General features: G+C 38.4%; 1 protein-coding gene across 2 annotated transcripts in view; it reads right to left on the bottom strand.

Moving 5' to 3' along the window:
- Window positions 1–1,878: 1,878 nt before the first annotated feature.
- GRB2 (growth factor receptor bound protein 2) overlaps window positions 1,879–21,466 on the bottom strand; it is a 57,177-nt gene continuing 37,589 nt past the window's right edge. For both annotated transcript variants that reach the window (XM_058169323.1, XM_058169324.1), the window contains exons 3-6: window positions 16,732–16,829; window positions 9,400–9,522; window positions 7,989–8,157; window positions 1,879–3,940 (exon numbers count right to left, since the gene is read on the bottom strand). In XM_058169323.1, the coding sequence (XP_058025306.1) occupies window positions 3,755–3,940; window positions 7,989–8,157; window positions 9,400–9,522; window positions 16,732–16,829 (576 nt within the window). In that variant the 3' untranslated portion in view covers window positions 1,879–3,754. The remainder of the gene's footprint in view (window positions 3,941–7,988; window positions 8,158–9,399; window positions 9,523–16,731; window positions 16,830–21,466) is intronic.

The raw sequence follows: 21,466 nt of genomic DNA, 5'->3' as shown, positions 1-21,466 counted from the left end.
GTGGAAGCACAGGCTCACTAGCAGCCAAGATTTAAATGTCAGCCATATGCTTTCTACTGCACAGCTAACAATTTAAGTAACAGGTAAGTGCATGTTTTTCCTTTTTAAATATAAGCTTGGATGAATATGTCATCTAGAGAGGTGATATTTGCCTAAAATACATTTTGCATGCAGAATGGAACATAATTTGCAAGCAGAACTCAGCAAAGTTCACATCGGTAGCAGGTTATCAAGTGAACTGAAAGAACTGTTTCAAAACAGTTTTACTCTTATAATTTGCCTGCAGCATATCTAGAATTGGGGTGAGGTAAAGTACAAAAAAAAGTATAAATTCCATTCTGTAACGATGCCAAATTAAAAGTTTCTTTTTAAATTCAAAATTTAAAAGTTTCTTTTTAAATTCAAAATTTAAATTCAAAACCTCTCCAACGTTTTTATCTGATAGGCCCATCTGAATTTTGGAGTGTGATTTACTCAATTAATATATCATTGCAACTGATCCACAAATTAAGTGCATGGGCTGAGTGTGCAAAACACACTGGATAAAATGTGATTGGCTATTTTACAAATTCATGTCATGTTCACACAGTCATTTGGTCATCCAGCTAAAATATTTGTAGCCTTTACCTTGGAATTACAGAAAACTGTACCCAAGGTTATAATCTGATTTTTTGAACTCAAAATTGTCTTTGTTTTGAATCTGGAAAAAGTAGAGCTAAAAAGCTGGTAAAATCACTAATAGACCAATCTATATGGATGTGCAAAGTGTTAAAAAAACCTATTTGCCTGATTAGGTATATTATGCAAATTCAGAAAACTGGTTGAATTAAACATATTGAAAGAACATATTACATACTGTGTAATAATTGATTATTTGAGGAACAAACAATTTAATTGGATAAAAATAGGAAAATCCTTAAAAAAGGTATGCATTTAATTTCTGAGCCATTCTGTTAAAATTGTAGCAGTGAGATTAAACCACAAGATTAACTGAGAAAAAAAAGTCCCCAGACTGAATGACAACAGTACATGGTTTCATAAAGGTCCATAATAGATGATGCCTCTGTCCTCCAAAACTAGTCCTTAGATATAACAAATTTCTATCAGAATAGAAAGTCCTCTGCATTCAATAAAACTGCTAAAGTGCCTCTTCTTTCTAGCAAAATCACTTTGAAAACCTATGAAAAACCAAGGGATAGCTGTGTGCAGCAAGGAATCATTCTGGATGAAAGCAGATAGAGCTGTGGATCTGAGCACTAAAAGCAGAAGATAACAAATAGAGAAACTAATTTTGTACCTTCAACAGATAAACATACAAATACACCCAGGCCCTAATTATCCCTGGTGAGAAAGTGCACAGATTACAACCATTCTTTTAGTGAACGCTTGAAGTTACAAAGGCACTTTTAAAAAAAAGGATTTTGTTTTTCAATTTATGACCGTTTTATCCCCGTGGTCACATGATTAAAATTCGGATGCTTGGCAACTGGCATGTATTTATGATGACTGCCATGGTGTCATATCATCACCTTTTACGACCTTCTGACAAAGTCAATGGGAAAGCCAAATTCACTTAACCGTATTACTAACTTATAAGAGTGATTCACTTATGGCAAGAAAATCGTAAAATGCAGCAAAACTCACTTAACAACTCTTGCTTACCAAGGAGTTATGCTCAACCGGCTTTCCCTGCTTTATGGGTTCCAAAGAGAAGCTACAGCAATAATTTTAATTTAAATCAAAGTTAAGTTTTTATCTAGTCCTTCCCATTTCTGAGAGTATAATCTCCAGCATGTTACTATAATTAAACCCCCACCGATTCTTTAAATGTGTTATTTAATTGTAAGTGTTAATAAAGAAGACACTGATATTCAAGTGAAGAATTTGTTGTATATTTATTATTCACAGTTAATTACTATCTACCAAATGCTGCTGCTGCGTTAACGGATTACGTACATAGGCCTGTTTTATTTAAACACAGATTTAATATATATATATACACACAAGACATTATGTCTGCAAGGCTGCATGATATACACCAATTCCAAAATAAGAAAAAACAATCAAATGGTCCAAATGTAGAATGCCATAATTCCTTTTCCAATAATTTTAAAAAAGAAAGTGGGGATGGGGAGAATGGAGAGAATGACAGCTAGCAAGAAAAACATGAGAAATTAATATGCTACAGGGTAGCTTTCTTTCTTTTTTCACCTGCTGAGAGAAATGGAAATATAAGGCAGAGTCCATTTCAGGAATAATACCTGTAACACTTAGTATAAAAAGGCACCCACCAACACAGGGTCCCCCCTTACCCTGATCTGGTCAGAACAGTGCTTTTTTGTAAGGGAAGGTCTCTGTGGTAGTTTTGGGGTCTGTTACTAAGGTAGAGAAATTCCAGGTATGCGGCTCAGCAAAAGGAAATAAGGTAACTGGTTGGCACAGGAGCTCTGCAGGTTGCTATCCCTGGTCTTAAAGTCTAAGTCATTCATAATATTATGCATGGCACCTATGAGTTTTCTCAGGATAAAAAGTTGAATACAATCTCCCTCCTGGGATTTGAGAGTAAGAAAGATGATTCTTCCAGCTACAGTAATACTGGTGTAGAAAAATGGGGAACTGCTGAAAGATAGTCACCGATTGCAACTATGAGTCAAGCCAACTTGAGAGGGGAGTGGACTGCTTCTCCCCAAGCATTAGGGTCAACCATTTGCTAGAATTAAGCCCAATTTCTTGAGGCCTTATTGTCTTTGGGGAAAATAATTTGGAATTTCACTCTAGGTTTTGTAAAATATGCCATTTCTCCCCCCAAACTGGGGCTATTTTCTCTCTTTTGCTCAAGAACCCCAGGCTGTGAGTTTTGGGACATTATATGCCTTTTTTCCCCAACTAGTATGAAAAATATCAAATGCTTATACATATTTTAAAGCTCCATCTGGTAAATGGAGATCTTTTTATGTAATAAAGTTACATTCCTCTCATTTTGATTCCTTAAGTATTTACATAACAACAGAAACAAACTGAAAATTGTGAACTATTTTTTTGTTAAACAAGGGAAAAGGCACTAATTAAAAAAACAGAAGAACGTGCTTAAATTCACGATTAAAAAGAAAATTAAAAGCTGTCACGGTTAATGAAAACACGATCTGGTTGTAATGCAGGTTTTCTCAGAAAAATCCTACAACCTATTTACCATCTTCCCCTCTGCTCCACAGCTGAACAACTTTCAGACTGAAAAGCAGTGAGGAAAAAAATTAAGACCTTATCTTAGGCAAAACACTGAAGGTAGAAGCATAATTGGTGTTTGTGTGTGTGTGTTTAAACTGGCTAATGTATTTGGCTTCCTCTCTCAGTCCCTTCCCGAAGACTGTATGCATGAATAGCAGATACCATCAGAGCTTCCTCTCTTCCTGGCATAGCATGGACTTCATTTAGCAGTAACACTTCATACACTGATGCACTGGTGTTGGGGGGAAAAAGGACCAGTGAACAAAAAGGGCCACCCCAGAAATAACCAAAGAAATCTGTTAATATCCATTTTAATTTAAAGAAAAGTTTTGGTGCATAAGTTGGACCCTTCTCCTGTCCCCTCCCCACAAAGTTCCATTCTGAGTGAAAAAAAGTGTTCCCCCTCATGCAGACCTGAGGGGACTCGGTTTTATGGCCTGATGACTGGAGATCTCTGGCTGCTGTTAGATTCTGAATGCGGGCTGTACTGTTTTTTCCTCTTTCCTTAAATAATCTTTAGCCATCTGCTCTAGATGTTCCGGTTCACGGGGGTAACGTAGTTGCGTGGAAACATGCCTGTTTGTCCGTGGCAGGCTCCTTTCCACCAGTTGGGGTCAGAATTGTCAAGGACCTGGATAAAGTCTCCACGGCGAAAGCCCAGCTCTCCCTCCTCCTGAGGGTCGAAATCAAAAAGAGCCTGTACGTATGAGGGTTGCTGTAAAGAAGAGAACAGGGGATTAATTTATTGAGGCCTCCAAATTGCTCGTTTATTTATTTATTTATTTATTTATTTAGTGACACAAACTATGGTCTCTAGCCTGCAGTCAGTACATCTGAAGCTGTTGATACTGAGAGATGACAACAAATGGCGTCTTGGTTTGCGAGTTAATTCATTCAGTCATAGAAACACCATCAAGTCTTACTTCTATACCGCGCTTATTCTGATATACATAAAATGCCGAGACTGAATTTTATAATCAACTACAGCTTTAAAAAGTCTTATGATAAAAAGTGAGCATTTTTGAATTCTTGAGGTTGTATCTAAAATATGAAATACATCTACAAACATTGAGCAGTGAAATATTAACTCTTTATCATCTTACTGTGCAGATATGATTTTGATATGCATGAGGCTGCTTTAGCAATGAAGGCTATTTAATTGAACCCTTTTTTTTTTGAAAAAAACACATCTATATAAGTAGTCCTCAACTTATAACCATTTGTTTATTGATGGTTTGAAATTACAGTGGCACTGAAAAAAGTGACGCAAGAGTAATTCTCGCAATTCTGTCGCAATATCTCCAGTCACATGATCAAAACGCTGGTGCTTGGCAACTGACATGTTTTTATGACGATTGCAATATCCTAGAATCATGTGATCACCATTTGCAACCTTCCCAGTTTGCTTCTGACAAGGAAAATCAATGAAGTTGGATTTTCCTAACAACTGTATGATTCACTTAACAACTGCAGTGATTCAGTTAAAAATGGTGGCAAAAAAGATAATAAAATCAGTGTGATTCACTTAACTGCCTTCTTAGCAATCTAAATTCTGGTCCCAATTGTGGTAATAAGTCGAAGTCTACCTGTACAAGTAAAATTTTAATGGCATCAGGAGGATTCATGCAATCCAGAGATGAGAAAACTATGACTTTCCAGATGTTATAGAAGGAATAGTTCAGTAATCCAGTCCTTGCTTATCAATGGAGCAAGTGGCTAGTTTTAAGTTTCTGGGTGTTATCATAAAAGAGGACCTGACCTGGGACATTGCAGAAGTGATCAAAAGGGCCCAGCAGAGATTATACTACCTGAGACTTCTCAGGAAACAACAACTGAATGGAAAACTGCTGGTGACCTTCTACCGCTGCACCATAGAGAGTATTTTAACTTATTGCACCTGTGTATAGTTTGCCAATTGCCCAGTGGCAGATAGGACAGAGTTCCAGAGGGGTAACGTCATTGCCCAGAGGATCACTGGTTGCCTTCTCCCCTCTTTGGAAGAGCTTTATAGCTCCCGCTGCCTTCAAAACATTCTTAAAGATCCATCTCATCCTGGGCACCCTTTTTTTGAAAAAAACACATCTATATAAGTAGTCCTCAACTTATAACCATTTGTTTATTGATGGTTTGAAATTACAGTGGCACTGAAAAAAGTGACGCAAGAGTAATTCTCGCAATTCTGTCGCAATATCTCCAGTCACATGATCAAAACGCTGGTGCTTGGCAACATGTTTTTATGATTGCAATATCCTAGAATCATGTGATCACCATTTGCAACCTTCCCAGTTTGCTTCTGAGAAGGAAAATCAATGAAGTTGGATTTTCCTAACAACTGTATGATTCACTTAACAACTGCAGTGATTCAGTTAAAAATGGTGGCAAAAAAGATAATAAAATCAGTGTGATTCACTTAACTGCCTTCTTAGCAATCTAAATTCTGGTCCCAATTGTGGTAATAAGTCGAAGTCTACCTGTACAAGTAAAATTTTAATGGCATCAGGAGGATTCATGCAATCCAGAGATGAGAAAACTATGACTTTCCAGATGTTATAGAAGAAATAGTTCAGTAATCCAGTCCTTGCTTATCAATGGAGCAAGTGGCTAGTTTTAAGTTTCTGGGTGTTATCATAAAAGAGGACCTGACCTGGGACATTGCAGAAGTGGTCAAAAGGGCCCAGCAGAGATTATACTACCTGAGACTTCTCAGGAAACAACAACTGAATGGAAAACTGCTGGTGACCTTCTACCGCTGCACCATAGAGAGTATTTTAACTTATTGCACCTGTGTATAGTTTGCCAATTGCCCAGTGGCAGATAGGACAGAGTTCCAGAGGGGTAACGTCATTGCCCAGAGGATCACTGGTTGCCTTCTCCCCTCTTTGGAAGAGCTTTATAGCTCCCGCTGCCTTCAAAACATTCTTAAAGATCCATCTCATCCTGGGCACCCTTATTTTGAACTATTACCATCTGGCAGATGGTACAGGATAATAAAAACAAGGACAAATAGGCTGAAAAATAGCTTCTATCCTAGGGCAGTAGCTATATTGAATTCTACTGTATAGTGCAATATTAATGCAATATCAGGTTTTCAATTCAATTGTATAGAATGTGAAGTGTGTGTGTGTGTTTTATTTTTATAGTTATAATGTACACTGATGATGGCATTTAATTTCATTGTATGAGGTGCAATGACAATAAAGTAAACTAAACTAAATGTTATTGAATTGCAAGTCCCTGCATCCGTTACCATTGGCTATGATAACTCTAGCAACTAGATAATATAATTCAGAAACTGGAGGGCCACAGATCTGCTACACAAATGTAAATTTAAGCTGAAAAAGCAATGGAAAATTGGGTTTACTTTAAAAAACAATGGGAAATGAGAAATGGAAATGAATGATTTTAATGTTATATAAAGGAAGAAATGGAAAAGAGGGAAGGAACTGGGTTATATCAGTGGTGGGATTCAAATTTTTTAACAACCGGTTCTGTGGGCGTGGCTTATTTTGGGGTGTGGCTTGGTGGTCATGTGACTGGGTGGGCGTGGCTAGCTGCTCATGTGACTGGGTGAGCGTGGCTAGCTGCTCATGTGACCGGGTGGCCTTGGCTATGGGCATAGAAACTACTCAGAGTGGGTGGGAGGCGGTCGGACAGTCCTGCTGGGTGGGCAGCAGGCCGAGGTGATTGACACACGCTTCGCTGCCCACTGGATCCAAGCTCCTCGCTGGTCGCACTTTAATTGCTGGCTAGAGAGACGCTTGGATGCAGGCAGGCTTCTGTCAGCGACCGCGTGGTGCTTGGATCGGCCACAAGCTGCTGCCCACCCGATCCATGCACCTCGCTGCCCACCCTATCCAAACGCCACACGGCCACTGACCGAAGCCTGCCTGCATCCAAGCGTCTCTCTAGCCAGCGATTAAAGCCCCAGCTGGTACGTGGGAGGCACATTACAGAGGGTGAACCCATCCTCCCCAATACTCTACCAGGTTTTGGTACTGCAGACTGACCAGATATGGGGCAGTCACCAAACACTGGATGGTTCTCCTACAAAGCTGCTTACTTGCTTCAGCCTCCGCAATCAACTGGCTGTCAAAGTCCTCTATCCCAAGGGCCTCACTTGCCTACACGTTGTCATCATTTCCACACTACCCAGACTCCTCAACCTCCAATTTTCCCAGGGCAATCTCAGACAAGAGGGCAGAAGCCAAGTGGCTGCCTCCCTGCATCTCCTCTGTGACTGGACTCTGGGAGCCAACTTTGCTCTGCTAATCAGGTACTGCTCAGCACCCCCAGGTAGAAAGCTCTCCTCCACAAACATTGACAAGTTTAGTATCTCCTTGGCACTTGGCAAATTTTGAAAAAAATTGCCCAGCCATTCAAACATGTTGAGCTGTATCCTCTGTGAACATCAACAGAAATAGTGCATGCAAGGGAATTTCCTTTCTACTTTTCTCTTCGGCAGCTTCATGCATGTCTCAAAAGTTTATCAGCTATTTCAGAAAGAGGGTGTTCTGTTGTACTTTTTCATTGTATAATTTTTAGAAATCCTTGAGGGTCTGGTTTAACGAATGGGTTATATATCTTTTAAAAATAGTGTCACTATTGAAAACAGAATAGCGCCTAACACAATTTGTCCTCGTAAGTCACCAAGGTTTTACTTATCCTTCATACACATCTCCACACACTAAAAAAGACCTTCCTATAGGTATTCATAAAGAATAAAAGTAGTATTGTGATTAGGAAAACTCCAAAAATATTCTTACCTGAGGCACTTGCTCAATGTCTCGGAGGAATATCTGTTGGTTCCTGGAGACAGAGGTTGATCTGTGATAGTCTACCAGCTCATTCAGAGAATTGAATTTTACCACCCAGAGGAAATACTTGCCAGCACCGTCTCGAAGCACCTTGAAGTGCTGCACATCATTTCCGAATCTAAAAAGAAGGGGAAGAACATTCCAGATGTACTCACTGCTTTAACATTTCTCTCAGGAAAGCAATATTCTTTTCTTGCACATCTACAGGGTTAATCTTCAACCAAGGGAAATGCACATTGGGGTTTTGAGGATTTCTAAACATGAGGTGGCAGTACAAGCCAGCAGTCAATGTTACAAGTCAAGGAAATAAGAGTGTATAAATCGTGTGAAATGAAAGCTCTATTTTTTGCAAATCTTGAAATTCTCATTTCTAGCACACATTTATTATCTGTGTTCAGTGTTCAATATTCAGCAAAAGCTGAATCAGTTAAATCCAAGAATGAGTCCAGTCTGGCTGGCCAAGGTCCCCCTTTTTTTAAAAAAATTTTTTTTATCTTTGTGTTGTTTTAAGCCATCCATAGTGGCTAAGGAGTCAGGCAATCTCTAAATGTGGATAAACAAAAGCGCGATCAGGCTATTAAGCTTGGATATTAAAAGAAAGCCCCTCATGCCTTCTTTTTACATTTTAAAACATTGCATGACAGAAGGTTGATTCATCAAAGTACTTTATTTTTCTGTTAGGCCCCAAAACTGGGAGCAAAAAAACGTATTCTGAAAGCCTCTTTTGGTAGTGAAGGCACTTGAATTACTATGTTTCCCCAAAAATAAGATCCCGTTTGATATTTTTTTGAACCCTGAAATAAGCGCTTAGCCTTATTGCCTGCGCTCAAAAGCCCGACCGGGCTTATTATCAGGGGATGATGTCTCATTTTGGGGAAAACAGGGTAGAAACAGGCATGTAGCTATGGCTAAGTTTTTTAAAATTTCCAGTGCGAGTGATCACATTAGACTTGAAGGCAAAACACAGTCTGAATACTCTGGTGCAAACGTAGCATGTATCTGCAACTTTTTAACACAATGCATTTTCTTTGGATCCTAGGGCTGCCTCCTATAAAGCACTGGAGTTTTAGGGAGTTGCTGACAGTACTAAATTCATCGCCAGTGAGCTGAGACATCTTTTTTCCCCTTCCTAATGTCTAGCTTGTCAGTATCCAAAGAGGACCACGAACCAAAAATCTTCAGAACTGCGGTAAGTTAGAAGGCTTTTGACTATAAAAGCCTAATACGGCCATCCTTGCAATGGAGGAAACTTCTTAAAACTCACTCTCTTTCTTTGTTCCAGCCAATAACAGACGTTTCAAAGACTGCAGCCAGGCCATCAATCAAATCAGATCAAATTCAATCCAAAAGTAATACTTACTTGACTGAGAGGGAGAAATCACCAGGAGCACTTTCACTCTCCCTGATGAGGAAGGCACCATCGTGTCTTTGTTTACCCAACATCTCCTCAGCCCTTGCTCGAGGAATCTTCCCAAAAAACCACCTGCGCAAACACAGAACTGAACATTAAGCCCAATTCAAATTACATGGAAAGAACTAGTTTGGACAGGCTGGTTCCAGAGCAGCAATCTGACAAATGACTCCACCTAAACTCTTTCTGGAATGGCTATAAAGGCCATAACTGTTTGATTTGAGAATGTTGGAATGGTTGAGAAGCATACGCTGCCATTTTCAGAATTCATAATCTAGTATCCTTACAAATTCTGAGGCAGCATGGCATGCAAATGGAACCTTAAAATGTTAAAGAAAATCCTTAGCTATATTTTAAAAGTTGAGGAAAAATTGAATTATAAGAATATAAAAGATTCTTGCCTAGTTGCAGCATAATACTTGGTTTTAATAAATGTTCTCAATTCTTCAATAAACTCTATCTTATCAGTTTTGTTGATGAAGTAATAATCAAGAGTCCAGTGATTACCAAATCAGCATTTTAAGGAATAATGAAAAATCTACAGAAACGTGGCAAGAAAAAGGAGAAGAATCAGTAAAAGTTCTAACCGAGCAATGACAGCAAATCTGAAGAATGATGCAGTTGAGCACAGATTGGAAGAGGTCAATCTATATAGCAGTAAACAAACAAAGGGGACTTAACTGATTGTACAAACTATTGTAACATTATATTAATTGAAACACTAGCAAAATAATTGTTAGACTCATTCAATGCAGATTAGACTTTATATGGAAAAGGAGATGACAGATGTTCACTCTGGCTTTAGAAAAAGTGAAGGAAGACAAAATGTTATGGTTGATGCACATTGGATAATTGAGAAAGGCAAAGAATACCAAAAAGAAGTTAGAATATGTTTCATTGATTCATTTAGTTGTGTTGATTATGTCAAGATGTTGAGTGTACTTAGGAAAATGGACATCTCAGAACATTTCACAGTTTTTATGTAAAACCTGTATACTGATCAGGATCCCATAGTATAGACCAACATGGCAAAACAGGTTGGCTCCAGGTTGGCAAAGGAATGAGACAAGCAGTATACTACCCCCCTATTTATTCAATTTATGTATTCTATGTATACTATACCAAGGGAAGATGGATTGGAAAAGGATGAATGAGGCTTTAAAACTGGAGGAAGACACATCAATAATCTGCTTTGTGCTGATAACAGTACGGACTGCCAAAAATGCAAAGAATCTAAAAACTCTAGCAATAAAAGTAAATGAAAAAATGGATCCAAAATTAAGTATAAAGGTGATGAAACCAATGACAACAGGTAAAACAAACAGCCTTAGGATTAACAGTGAAGATATTGGAATGGTAGATAGCTTCTGCTTTTTAAGATCAACAATTAAAGTACAGCGTTCACTGAAATGCTTATACTGCAACATAACCTTCCTTTTAACAATAAGAGCTCTGACAGGCTAGTTTTGGGATTAACTGTTTCCAGTTCAAACTACCAGGAGGGCAGTCGCACAGACAGCACTTTTTCAATACTTGGGGTATCCCACAGAAAAAGATCAAGAGCACAAGAAATGGCATTAAAAATATAGGAAAGTGGATCCTGATTATTAGGGAAAAATCCCAAACAGCAAGAGCAGTTTGATTAGGGATCAACGGTCCAGTGAGACTGTGGTTTGTTTCACTTAATGCGTACAAGCAAAGGTTAGATATCCATCTGCCTGTGATGCTTTCACCTGAATTCTCAAACTGAGGAGAGGTTTGGACTTGATGGTTTAAACGGTCCCTTCCAACTCTATGGCTCAATGACTCTAATCATCACTTGCAGTATTGAGCTATAAGTGGTTAACCTAAATTGGGTTGGCAATGTTGATTAAAATGATTGAGCTACAAATCAGAAAGTCTGCAGTATGAATTGTTTCATGAACTTTTTACAGCCTGAAGCTTCTGTCCCTTCCTATCTCTAACAGGGTGGTATGAATACTAGCTTGCAAGTTTATTTTAGAGACCACAATTAGGGAAGATATGTGTTGTACCCTAATAGCTGAAAAGTTATTATATCCATAGGAAATGCTGCTGCTGTCTGTCAGAAGAGATTTAAGAATTACAAAAAACCTGGATCTTATTGGAAATAAACAAAAATACACGTTTGGTGGATTACTTCCCAACATTATGTCATCAAGAGGACTGCATTTGTTCATTCTGTTTACAGTTACAAACTGTAGGAATTGCCAAAAAGCTGGGTTTATTTTCATATCTGCTCCATGTAATAGTTTACTTTTTTTCAGAAATAAACTGAATTTTCTTACAAACTTCCTTGCAAAAAAAGTTCATCTCTTGCAAATATATAACAAACAAAAAAGAACTGCGATCTACGGGTCCCCCATATAAATAATTGTATTGTTTATTTTATTTTACTTTATTTTATTTTAAAAGTTTACATGACTCACTCTCCAGGCAGCTTACAAAGATAAAAAAATCTCATATGAAATAACAATAAAAAGCGATAACTACCCACCACCACCACCCCAACAACAGTAAGTCAATCAAATAAGCCACTTAATGGGCTCCATCCCACTCTGTGTTCATTGGCCCGCTGACAAAACTAGGTCATGGGGCATTGTGAAAGAGTATGAAAGTGGGGGCCAATCTTATCTCCATAGGGATGATCTATGGATCACAGGGAGGGAGCTACCAGAGAGAAGGCTCTTCTTCTTTGTCCCACTAGAAGAAGGAGAGGGGAACCACAGTATTTCTTGCTTCCCCACTCTGGTAGATGTGACCAGGAGGAGATGATCCTTCAAATAACCATCAAATAATTTGGCAAATATATAAACTTAATTGTGTGATCTGTTGTCTAAGCAAATCTAAGGGCATATACAGATTGGGTGTTTACAGCTCTGGCAAAAAAAAAATGTCTCGGCATGCACACTGACCTAAGTTTTTGGCTCCAAAATGTAGCAATTATTATTTATTCCAATCACCACCAAAGAACCTCTGAATCTGTTTGTGGTCAGTCACTACGGTGCCACATTATGCAGGGCTCAATTTGTTTCACATTCAGCATGTCAAGCATGTCAATAGAATGTAATTTTAGGCATGCTATTTATTACTAGAGTCAGCCAATTCAAAACCACACCACACTATTTCACCAATGAGCAAAGCAAACTAACTGAAAGCCAAGAATTACTCACTGCAATTTAATTGCGTTAAATAAAAAGATGCTGAGTTTATGATCCATTCAGCATTTTTATAGTAGTGCCTAAAATCTGTTTTTCCTCATATCAAATTTTAACCCAGTTGCTCAAAGCTTATTAAGAAGGCAATGTCTACCTTTCGGGAGCTCTTCTTTTTTGTTAGAACTTTGGAATTAAGCAAATAAAGAACATATTTATATTTTTGGGGTTTTAATGCACATGCAATCATTTTCAACCTTGGCTGAAAAGCCACTGACTAATTAGTGCTTAATTAGCTAACAGTGCTTAATTAGCTAACAATGATAACATGGCACCCTACAGATACCGTCCCTTTGTAATCTAATTTCAACGTAGTTTGCCTCTGTTAACTTCACCATTTCTTGTGCTTTGCAATCACCTCCTGAATCATCTGAGAAAGAGCTAAAACAGATACCTGACAATGTTGGCCACATTTGGCCATCTATATTTCTCATTTGGCCCAGTGTCTCCTTTCAAGTATAGTCCCTTCCTCCTTGGGCCACGGAACAAATCTGAGCAATCTCTCTGACCCTGCTTTGCAAGAACTGCCTGTTGCTTCTGAAAAATCTTTTAATAATAGAAGAATGTGCGTGCATGTGTGAGCATGCATGTGCGCATGTGCTTGTGTACGATCCTGAGAGATTGCCTGGGACAAGATGTTTAGAAGCAGAAGTGGCTACAGTTTCCTTTTCCTATTCCCTGCCATTCCAATTGTTTACTGAATATGGGATGCAGACAATCATTCTGGAGTGCGGTGGAATAGTTCATGAGTCTCCTACAGGACTGGAAAATATTTCCCTTCCTTTTCTATCTGCTCTTTCTTCACCCCTTGTTCTCCTTGACAAGCGAAGCAAAATTCTAACCCAGAGGTAGAGAATTTGTAGCTGTTCGGGTGTTCCTGAACTCTCATTTCCCATCAACCCCAGCCAGCATGTTCCAATTTCAGAAATGAAGGGAGGACCCTACCTCTAGCTTTATTCTTAAGCCTACAAAAGCTTCTTCTGTGGTTGGACTAATCTGAAAGGGGAAAGATAGAAAAAAAAAATACAGGCAGTCTTCGACTTATTACAGTTTCATTTAGTTGTAACCGTTCAAAGTTATGCAACACTGGACAAAGTGACTTACGACCGCTTTTCATATTTATGACCATTGCAGCATCCCTATGGTCACATGATCAAAATTCGGATGCTTGGCAACTGACTCATATTTATGATGCTTGCTGTGTCCCTTTCGTGACCTTCTGACAAGCAAAGTCAATGGAGAAGCCAGATTCACTTAATAACCGTGTTACTGATTTAACAGCGGCAGTGATTCACTGACTGACTGCGGCATGAAAAGTTGTAAAATGGGGCAAAATTCACTTAACTTTTCAATTAACAACAGAAATTTTGGGCTCAATTGTGATCGTAAGTCGAGGACTACCTGTAAAACCAGGGAATATTTGCTTCATGTTTCTGTGCATGTTTCTTTCAAGCTCTCTGAAGATAGCATTTTTCTTTCTTTATTGATTTTCAGGCTCTAGAGTTACACTGAAAGATATTTTGAGGAGGGGGCATATTATTCTGGACTTATTCTTCTGTAGGACTGAATCAAATAGTTGGAAGGGGCTAGTTCGCTCAATCCCCATTCTCCATTTAGTACAAGTAATCCAAATTAAACCAGATAGATGCTGGAGCAGGTGCAATGAATGGATGGAGTCTACCACCTTCTTTGTTCCACTGCCAAAACGCTATTCTATCTTTGCGAAGACTTGGATTTAGATGTCATATGATTTTACAGTAGAGCTATTAGGATCATTGAGGTATTAGTAGGTTTTTTAGGGAAGGGGAGAGATAATTTAGAGAGTGTAAGGCACCAGGCTAGAAACTCAGAGACCCCAAATTGTAGTATTGCCTTAGGTATGAAACCAGCTGGGTGACCCTGGGCCAGTCACCCACTTTCCCATCCTAGGAAGAATGCAATGGCAAACCTCTCCGTCTCCCCCCCCCCAAAAGAAACCTTGCCAAATAATTGCAGGAATTAGTTGCAGGCACTCACCAGGAGTCAATTAGAAAGCAACCCTTCCCAAAAAATATTATTTCAGGAGAATTGTAGAGAATGAAAAGATGAAGGTGGCAAAAAAACAAACGGAAAGAGGATGATTTCATTGATTGCTCTGTATTTTTCTGATGTTACCTCTGAAGAAAAAGTATAGAAAAAAAGATGCCTAGTTCTAATTTAATATTCAGTTTCGATTTCATTTTACGTATGAATTAAGAAACAGCTTCCTACAAATAAGAAATATTAATCACAAAAATTTTAAATATCGATTTCTACAATTTATTCCATCTTCAATAACAGATAATTACTGGGTTGTTGTTATAGTACAGTATTTCTTAAAAGTAATCAACACTTCTGGCAGCCAGAAATGAGTGGAAAAACGGTAGCAGGGAAAGCAGGACAATGGGCACCCTAAAACCTAAGAGAATTAGAGATGAGAAGGAACAAAGGAGGCAATATAAGCAGTAAAAACAAAAATGAAAAGCTCAAAAAAAAAAAAAAGCTCAATATTAATTCTCCCCTGGAATCATTTTTCACTGACAGCTTTGAAATGATTACTGCATCATTTTTTTAGGCAGGCCATATGTTTAATTTCCCCCCCCCCCATAATGAATGTGATTTCTATTAATTGTTTAATGAGTGTGAAGCTGCTATTATTCTGTATTTTTCAGAATACAGAGACCAGGGGCATGCTTACATTGCACTACTCACATCACGACAAAAACACACCCTACGCTTTTGCTACTGCTGACGTGTCACACAAACTTTCTGAGAAACTAAGGTTTTCTGTAGGCTTTGTGTAGGCGTACCAAGAATAATGTTGTCACTGATGAAGGAAAGAAATAAGCATAGGAAAGAATTTTAATACAAAAATGTGTCGTCGTCCCCCCCGCCAGGCTTTCTTTTGAATAGTTACATCATCACCGTCACTAGACCAGAATCAAATATTGTACTGGATGAATAGCCATAACTGCAGCAAAAGCAAACAACCTGCTCTTAACTGCTGATTCTGCAATACTAGCTATGAATGCACTAACAAGGAACTCAGCTTCACATGATCTACTTCTCTGCTGGCAATGTAAACAACCAACTGTGTTACTAGCTTCACTCTTCAGCTTGATGGCACCTTCTATTCAAAAATTGCGTAATGCATTAGGTCATAATTTTTCTCATGAGACTGAAGATGTTTTTATGTAGAGATACAAGTCAGAAGATGCAATCCTCACCTTTTTAACTTAAAAGTGTTTTCAAATGATTTTTTGGCTGGAATTATCATCTAAAATTTCTGCTTTAATGGTAGAAAATCAGATTCCCTCCTAGACTAGAATTTCCATGAGTCATAGCAAGCATATCAAGTGACCAGTTATTGAGTTCAAAATATTTTGAGGGCACTGTTGCTTATCTAAATTAAAGGTAGATCCAAAGTTTGTGGCAAAGTAACTGAACTATATGTTTTATAAAACAATAATTATTCATTATTATTATAACAGGCAGTCCTCAGCTTAAAACAGTTCACTTAGTGACCATTCCAAGTTACTGAACTGAAAAGTAATTTATGACTGTTTTTTTACACTTTTGACCACTGCAGCATCCCCATGATCACATGATCAAAATTCAGATGCTTGGCAACTGACTCATATTTATTCAGTGTCCTGGGATCATGTGATCCACTTTATAACCTTCTGACAAGCAAAGTTAATGAGGAAGCCAGATTCACTTAACAGCCGTGTTACTAACTTAAAAACTACAGTGAATTTACTTAACACCTGTGGCAAAAAGCTCATAAAATGGGGGAAAACTCACAACAAACGTCTCACTTAGCAACATAAATTTTGGGCTCAATTGTGGTTGTAAGTCAAGGACTACCTGTACATTAGTCAGCCTTGTCTCAGATTTATAAGCAACTATGCATTTATTTACTATGCTTTTATATTGCTCTCTGCATTGTAATTTAATAAAGAATTTTATTCCTCCCATGACAGCTCAGTCAGTAAGTGTGCCAAATAATTGAGGAAACAGTAATACTTACGGATGTGGTTTCATTTCTATATAATTTTTGGGAATGAAGCCATCTTTGCCATTGAGTTCTGCCTTGTACCAATTTTGATCGCATTCTTCATTCAAAACCTGGAAAAAGGAGAAAAGAAGAGAGGTTCTATTTCTGAATAACATGCTAACAAACAATACACATCATTTCAGGTTTATTTTCCTAATAGCCAGCTAGTTTTAAAGAAAATCTAATTGTTGAAATGGGCAGAAGTAAAGGAGAGAAAATAACTTTCTAAGATTGTATTTATGGGATCATTAAGTATACACCCAATTTGCCAGTTCCATATTTAGTCTTTCAGTTTCACCATTTAAGAGTTTGGTTAATATAAATCAGATGTTTAAATGTCAACCTTTATTCTGAAACTCACCATGAAACACTGAATTAGCAAGTTAATAAGAACACAGTTTCATTATTCCAGGAGGATAAGAGACTGAGTACATCACACACATATGCGTTTCTAATACCAAGAATCTATGATGTAGAACAAATTTGTGTTATAGTCACCCCTCAATCAAGCTGCACAGCTCCAGTCTTAAACACATGCTTCTTTCAAGCCTAGAGTCTTCCCTCTCCCCCAGCCTAAAACGTCCACAGAGTATTTTCAAATGACAAAGCAATTCACTTATACTACATGCCCCAAAGGGATGTTGTAAATGCATATCTTGCTAATTGAAAAAAGTAAGAATTCCACCCACAAATATTGTCCTTATCCCCCACCATGTTTTTTTTAAAACCAATAAAAAGTCTACATCAAACCGTTACACTTTTTAACAGTTTCTTTTAAACATTGAGAAGAAGAAAAAAGATGTTAATTTATACAGAAATCAAAATTATGTGAATTTTGTAATTATGTAAAAATTATAATACTCCATATAAAAATCATTACACAAGTAAAATAGAGAATGTGTCTTGTTCTTTACTTTTATTCTAGCACAGGGGTCTACAACCTTGGTCCCTTTAAGACTTGTGGACTTCAACTTCTGGGAGTTGAAGTCCACAAGTCTTAAAGGGACCAAGGTTGGAGACCCCTGTTCTAGCACATACAATAATTCAAAGATACTGTCAAGTGTAGGTTTGAATAACCAGGATAATGTCACAGGCAAATAATCAGGACAATGAAGCACAGAACATTTATCCAAGCTCATACACAAGAACCTGTTCAACTAAAGTTCAATACTAAATTGGTGCTAAATAAGGATCAACAGAACTCAGGAGGGGTTTGACCTGGAGCACTTGTGGGAATGCAAAAACTCTAACCTTATGATATGCTTAACTCTGCACCCCAGTTCTGCCTGCTCTTCTTGTACAGAAGTGGCTCCCAACCTTTTGGGTATTAGGGACCAGTTCCGTGGAGAAAGGTTTTTCCATGGACTGGAGGGGGCGTGGTTTCGTGTGCTGCCTGCACCCCGTGGATGGGGCTTTGCTTGTTTGTGCAACCTGGTTTCTGGCATGCCATGGACCGGTGCCGGTCCATGGACCGGGCGTTGGGGACCCCTGTTCTACAGTAATGTTTGTAGTGTAGTATAGTGGTACATTAACGCTTATATGTGTACTCAGTCCCAAAGATACTGGGTCTTTCTTTCTCATTAAAATCTCTTACTAACTACAGAATATAGGTTTATGGAGCATTAATACTTGATTGAAAATTTAACGTGAGTTCTTTGTAGAACAAAGTTCTATAATGTATTGAGGGAAAATGAGAGACTATAAACAATGAAGATAAAAGCTCTAAACATGTCATAGGTCAGAACTCTTATCTCTATCTCCACTTAGGACACTTATAAAATGTGCCCAAAATAGCTTCCTATAGTTGCTTATTAATACTTTCAATTTCCTATTAATTTTTATATAGTATAGACATGCCCCATACAAGTAAAACTAGAATACTAGAAAGTAAACTTGTCCTTTTTTAAAAAATGCACAGCTGCAGGATTTCAGGAATGCTTTGGGTGTCATATATGCAAGATGGTGCATGGCTATCACTGAAAGTCAGCAACACCTCTTCTAATGGAGCAAAACTCACTAATTACCGTAAATCTAAACAAATTATTGGGAAGTGAAGCACTTTCTTTTATGTTGGAAGATCTCCAATTAGGCTAGTTTTAGCAGTTACACTTTAGTTATATGTACAGCAATTATGAAATTGCTTAGGACTCTAGTCATCAGGTTCTGAGTTGGGGAAGAAATTTCTTACCAAGTCATGTCTTTCTCTTCCCATGGTAGTAAGAAACGGCAACCTTTAAAATTAATGCCCTAAGACCGTGATGGCGAACCTATGGCATGTGTGCCACACTAGTCGTTGCACCAGCCCACCGTGCATGCACGCTCACCTCCCACCAGCCAGCTGTTTTTTGGGTCTCTGCCGCACATGTGCGGGGGGCGGCACATGTGGCGGACGCACACGTGCATGCACAGAATGGGGCGCGTGCATGGGGGGACTCGCTGTGTATTTTAGGGATATGCGCGCGTCCCCCCCAGTACCCCATTTTGGGCCTAGAAGGTCTCCTGAACCAACCTGGAAGCCAAAACGGGGCACGGGGGCACCATGTGAGGCCCCCACATGCCCTGTTTTGAGCCTGGAAAGCTTCCTGCACCAACCTGGAAATCAAAATGGGGTGTGTGGGGGTGGGGCATATGCACAGGGGATGCGCATGCATGCGTGGGGGGTGAGGCGCATGCACAGGGGGCACTCGCATTGCATTTCGAGGGTTTGGCTGCACACACGCTTTGGGCACTCGGCACTAAAAAAGGTTAATCATCACTGCCTGAAGAAATGTGGCTGTTCTGATAGGTATGCTACATATGAGTGCAATCAATGATTTTTATTTTTACTTTTAAAAACAACAGCTTTTGATCACTGCATTTGGACCAGTTCTTTATCACTGAGCAAGAATCCTGGTAGAAATTCCTTAAACTTTTCTTTATTTCATGGAGAAAATAAGATGATGTCACCTAATTGGGTAATGAAACGTTTGCAAGAAAACAACCAAGCTGAGAGAGCACCAAGGACCCCACAGTTCAATCCTGAGCTACAAATATTCTGCTCTGTTGAACCACAGTGGCTGGTTTGTATTTCTTATTTTGGCACAAACCATTCCATAAATATAAGAGTATAAGAAGACTCCTCACTGTTCACATGTTCAAAGATTTACTTTAAATTATAAGACTATAATTGTATTGTTTCAATTATTACTTTATTCTGTGTCTGTATTATTTAAGACTGTAAAACTGTAAATAAAAACTACCCTACTCTCTGCAGGCCTCTGCAAGTATATTTATATTAAGTTGTAGCATTAATCCTCTAAGGTCTAATAACTCATTCATTTTAATTTTAATATAGTCCTTCAGGTATAATCATTGCCAATACACAATATCTCTGAATTAAAGCAAACTATGGGAAATTTCACATGGGTTTGATAGACATATTGATACAGTGTATCACTTCTGATGCTTATGAACTTTGTCACAGAGGCAGTTTCCCAGTTTTGTAATCCTGAATTTAGAAATTACCCACTTCTTATTATTTCAACTTGTAAGAATGAAATCTACAAACCCCACCTCTCATTATCTGCTATATGATCCAATGTGCAATTACATCAGATTTATATAACACATTCTACTTCTCCACAAATGTCTCTTACTTGATCCCTCCCTCTCTTGCACAGAGAGGGGGAGAGAGATTTCTGTAAATAAGCTCTTGAATCTTGTGGATGGAAGGCTGTTAGCTATCTATGATCCTAGACAATGTCCTCCCAGAACTATTTATCCAATGACTCTGAACTTCAGAAATTTCCAAGATCTAAGAATGGCCAATACAATTCATTCGGAAGATGTTACCGAATAAAAGGATAAGCTATGGAATTTGTTCCACACATTTATATAGTGAGAAAATGCCATCATTCACTGCTCAGTTACTTTCATTCTATATTTACAGTAGTCACTTAAAATATATTTATCCCTTTCATTGTTTCTGGAAAATGTTCCTTTTCCTGAAAAAGAAATCTGAAGATTATCTCAAATAAGCAAGCCACTGTACAGCGAAGACCAAGAATTCTTCGCCCCAACACAAGAGCAGTTTAATGGAGCCTTCCCTAATTTGAATGCCCTCCAGACTTCAAAAGACTACACTTTGGCTTTCTCTCACAGTTGGATATTCTCAGGTAGTTTGGATAAGTATATGTTAACGAAACATTATATATTTCCTTCCAAAATTCCCCAGCCTACATTTTATTCTGGGAGTGGTCAGGCAAACTTTTAGAACTTAATCCTTCAAACCAAACTGGTACATTGTGTTCTGAATCTGGAATAATGCAAAAACAGAATTTTGTCTGAAGTAATAGAAAATGCTTCCAATTCAGAAGATTAATTTTCAAATAATTGAGGACCATCGTTAGAATATTCAGATCAGTGTGATCAGAGGCAGAAAAGGAATAATTGGAGTAATATTCCATTTCTGGACACAATAGGTTTTGTATATTTGCTTCTGTACATTATTCTTCCATGCTGTGGTCTTCTAACTAATAATGGAGGAGAATGTTAAAATAAATAGGAATCATCACATGCTTAGATTAAAAAGGTAAAGGTTCCCCTCACACATACGTGCTAGTCGTTGCTGACTCTAGGGGGCGGTGCTCATCTCCGTTTCAAAGCCGAAGAGCCACCGCTGTCCGAAGACGTCTCCGTGGTCATGTGGCCGGCATGACTCAACGCCAAT

Source organism: Ahaetulla prasina, chromosome 2, assembly GCF_028640845.1.
Source record: "Ahaetulla prasina isolate Xishuangbanna chromosome 2, ASM2864084v1, whole genome shotgun sequence".
Taxonomy (NCBI): domain Eukaryota; kingdom Metazoa; phylum Chordata; class Lepidosauria; order Squamata; family Colubridae; genus Ahaetulla; species Ahaetulla prasina.
Note: the sequence above shows the minus strand (reverse complement) of the source record. Positions and strands in the feature narration are given on the sequence as shown.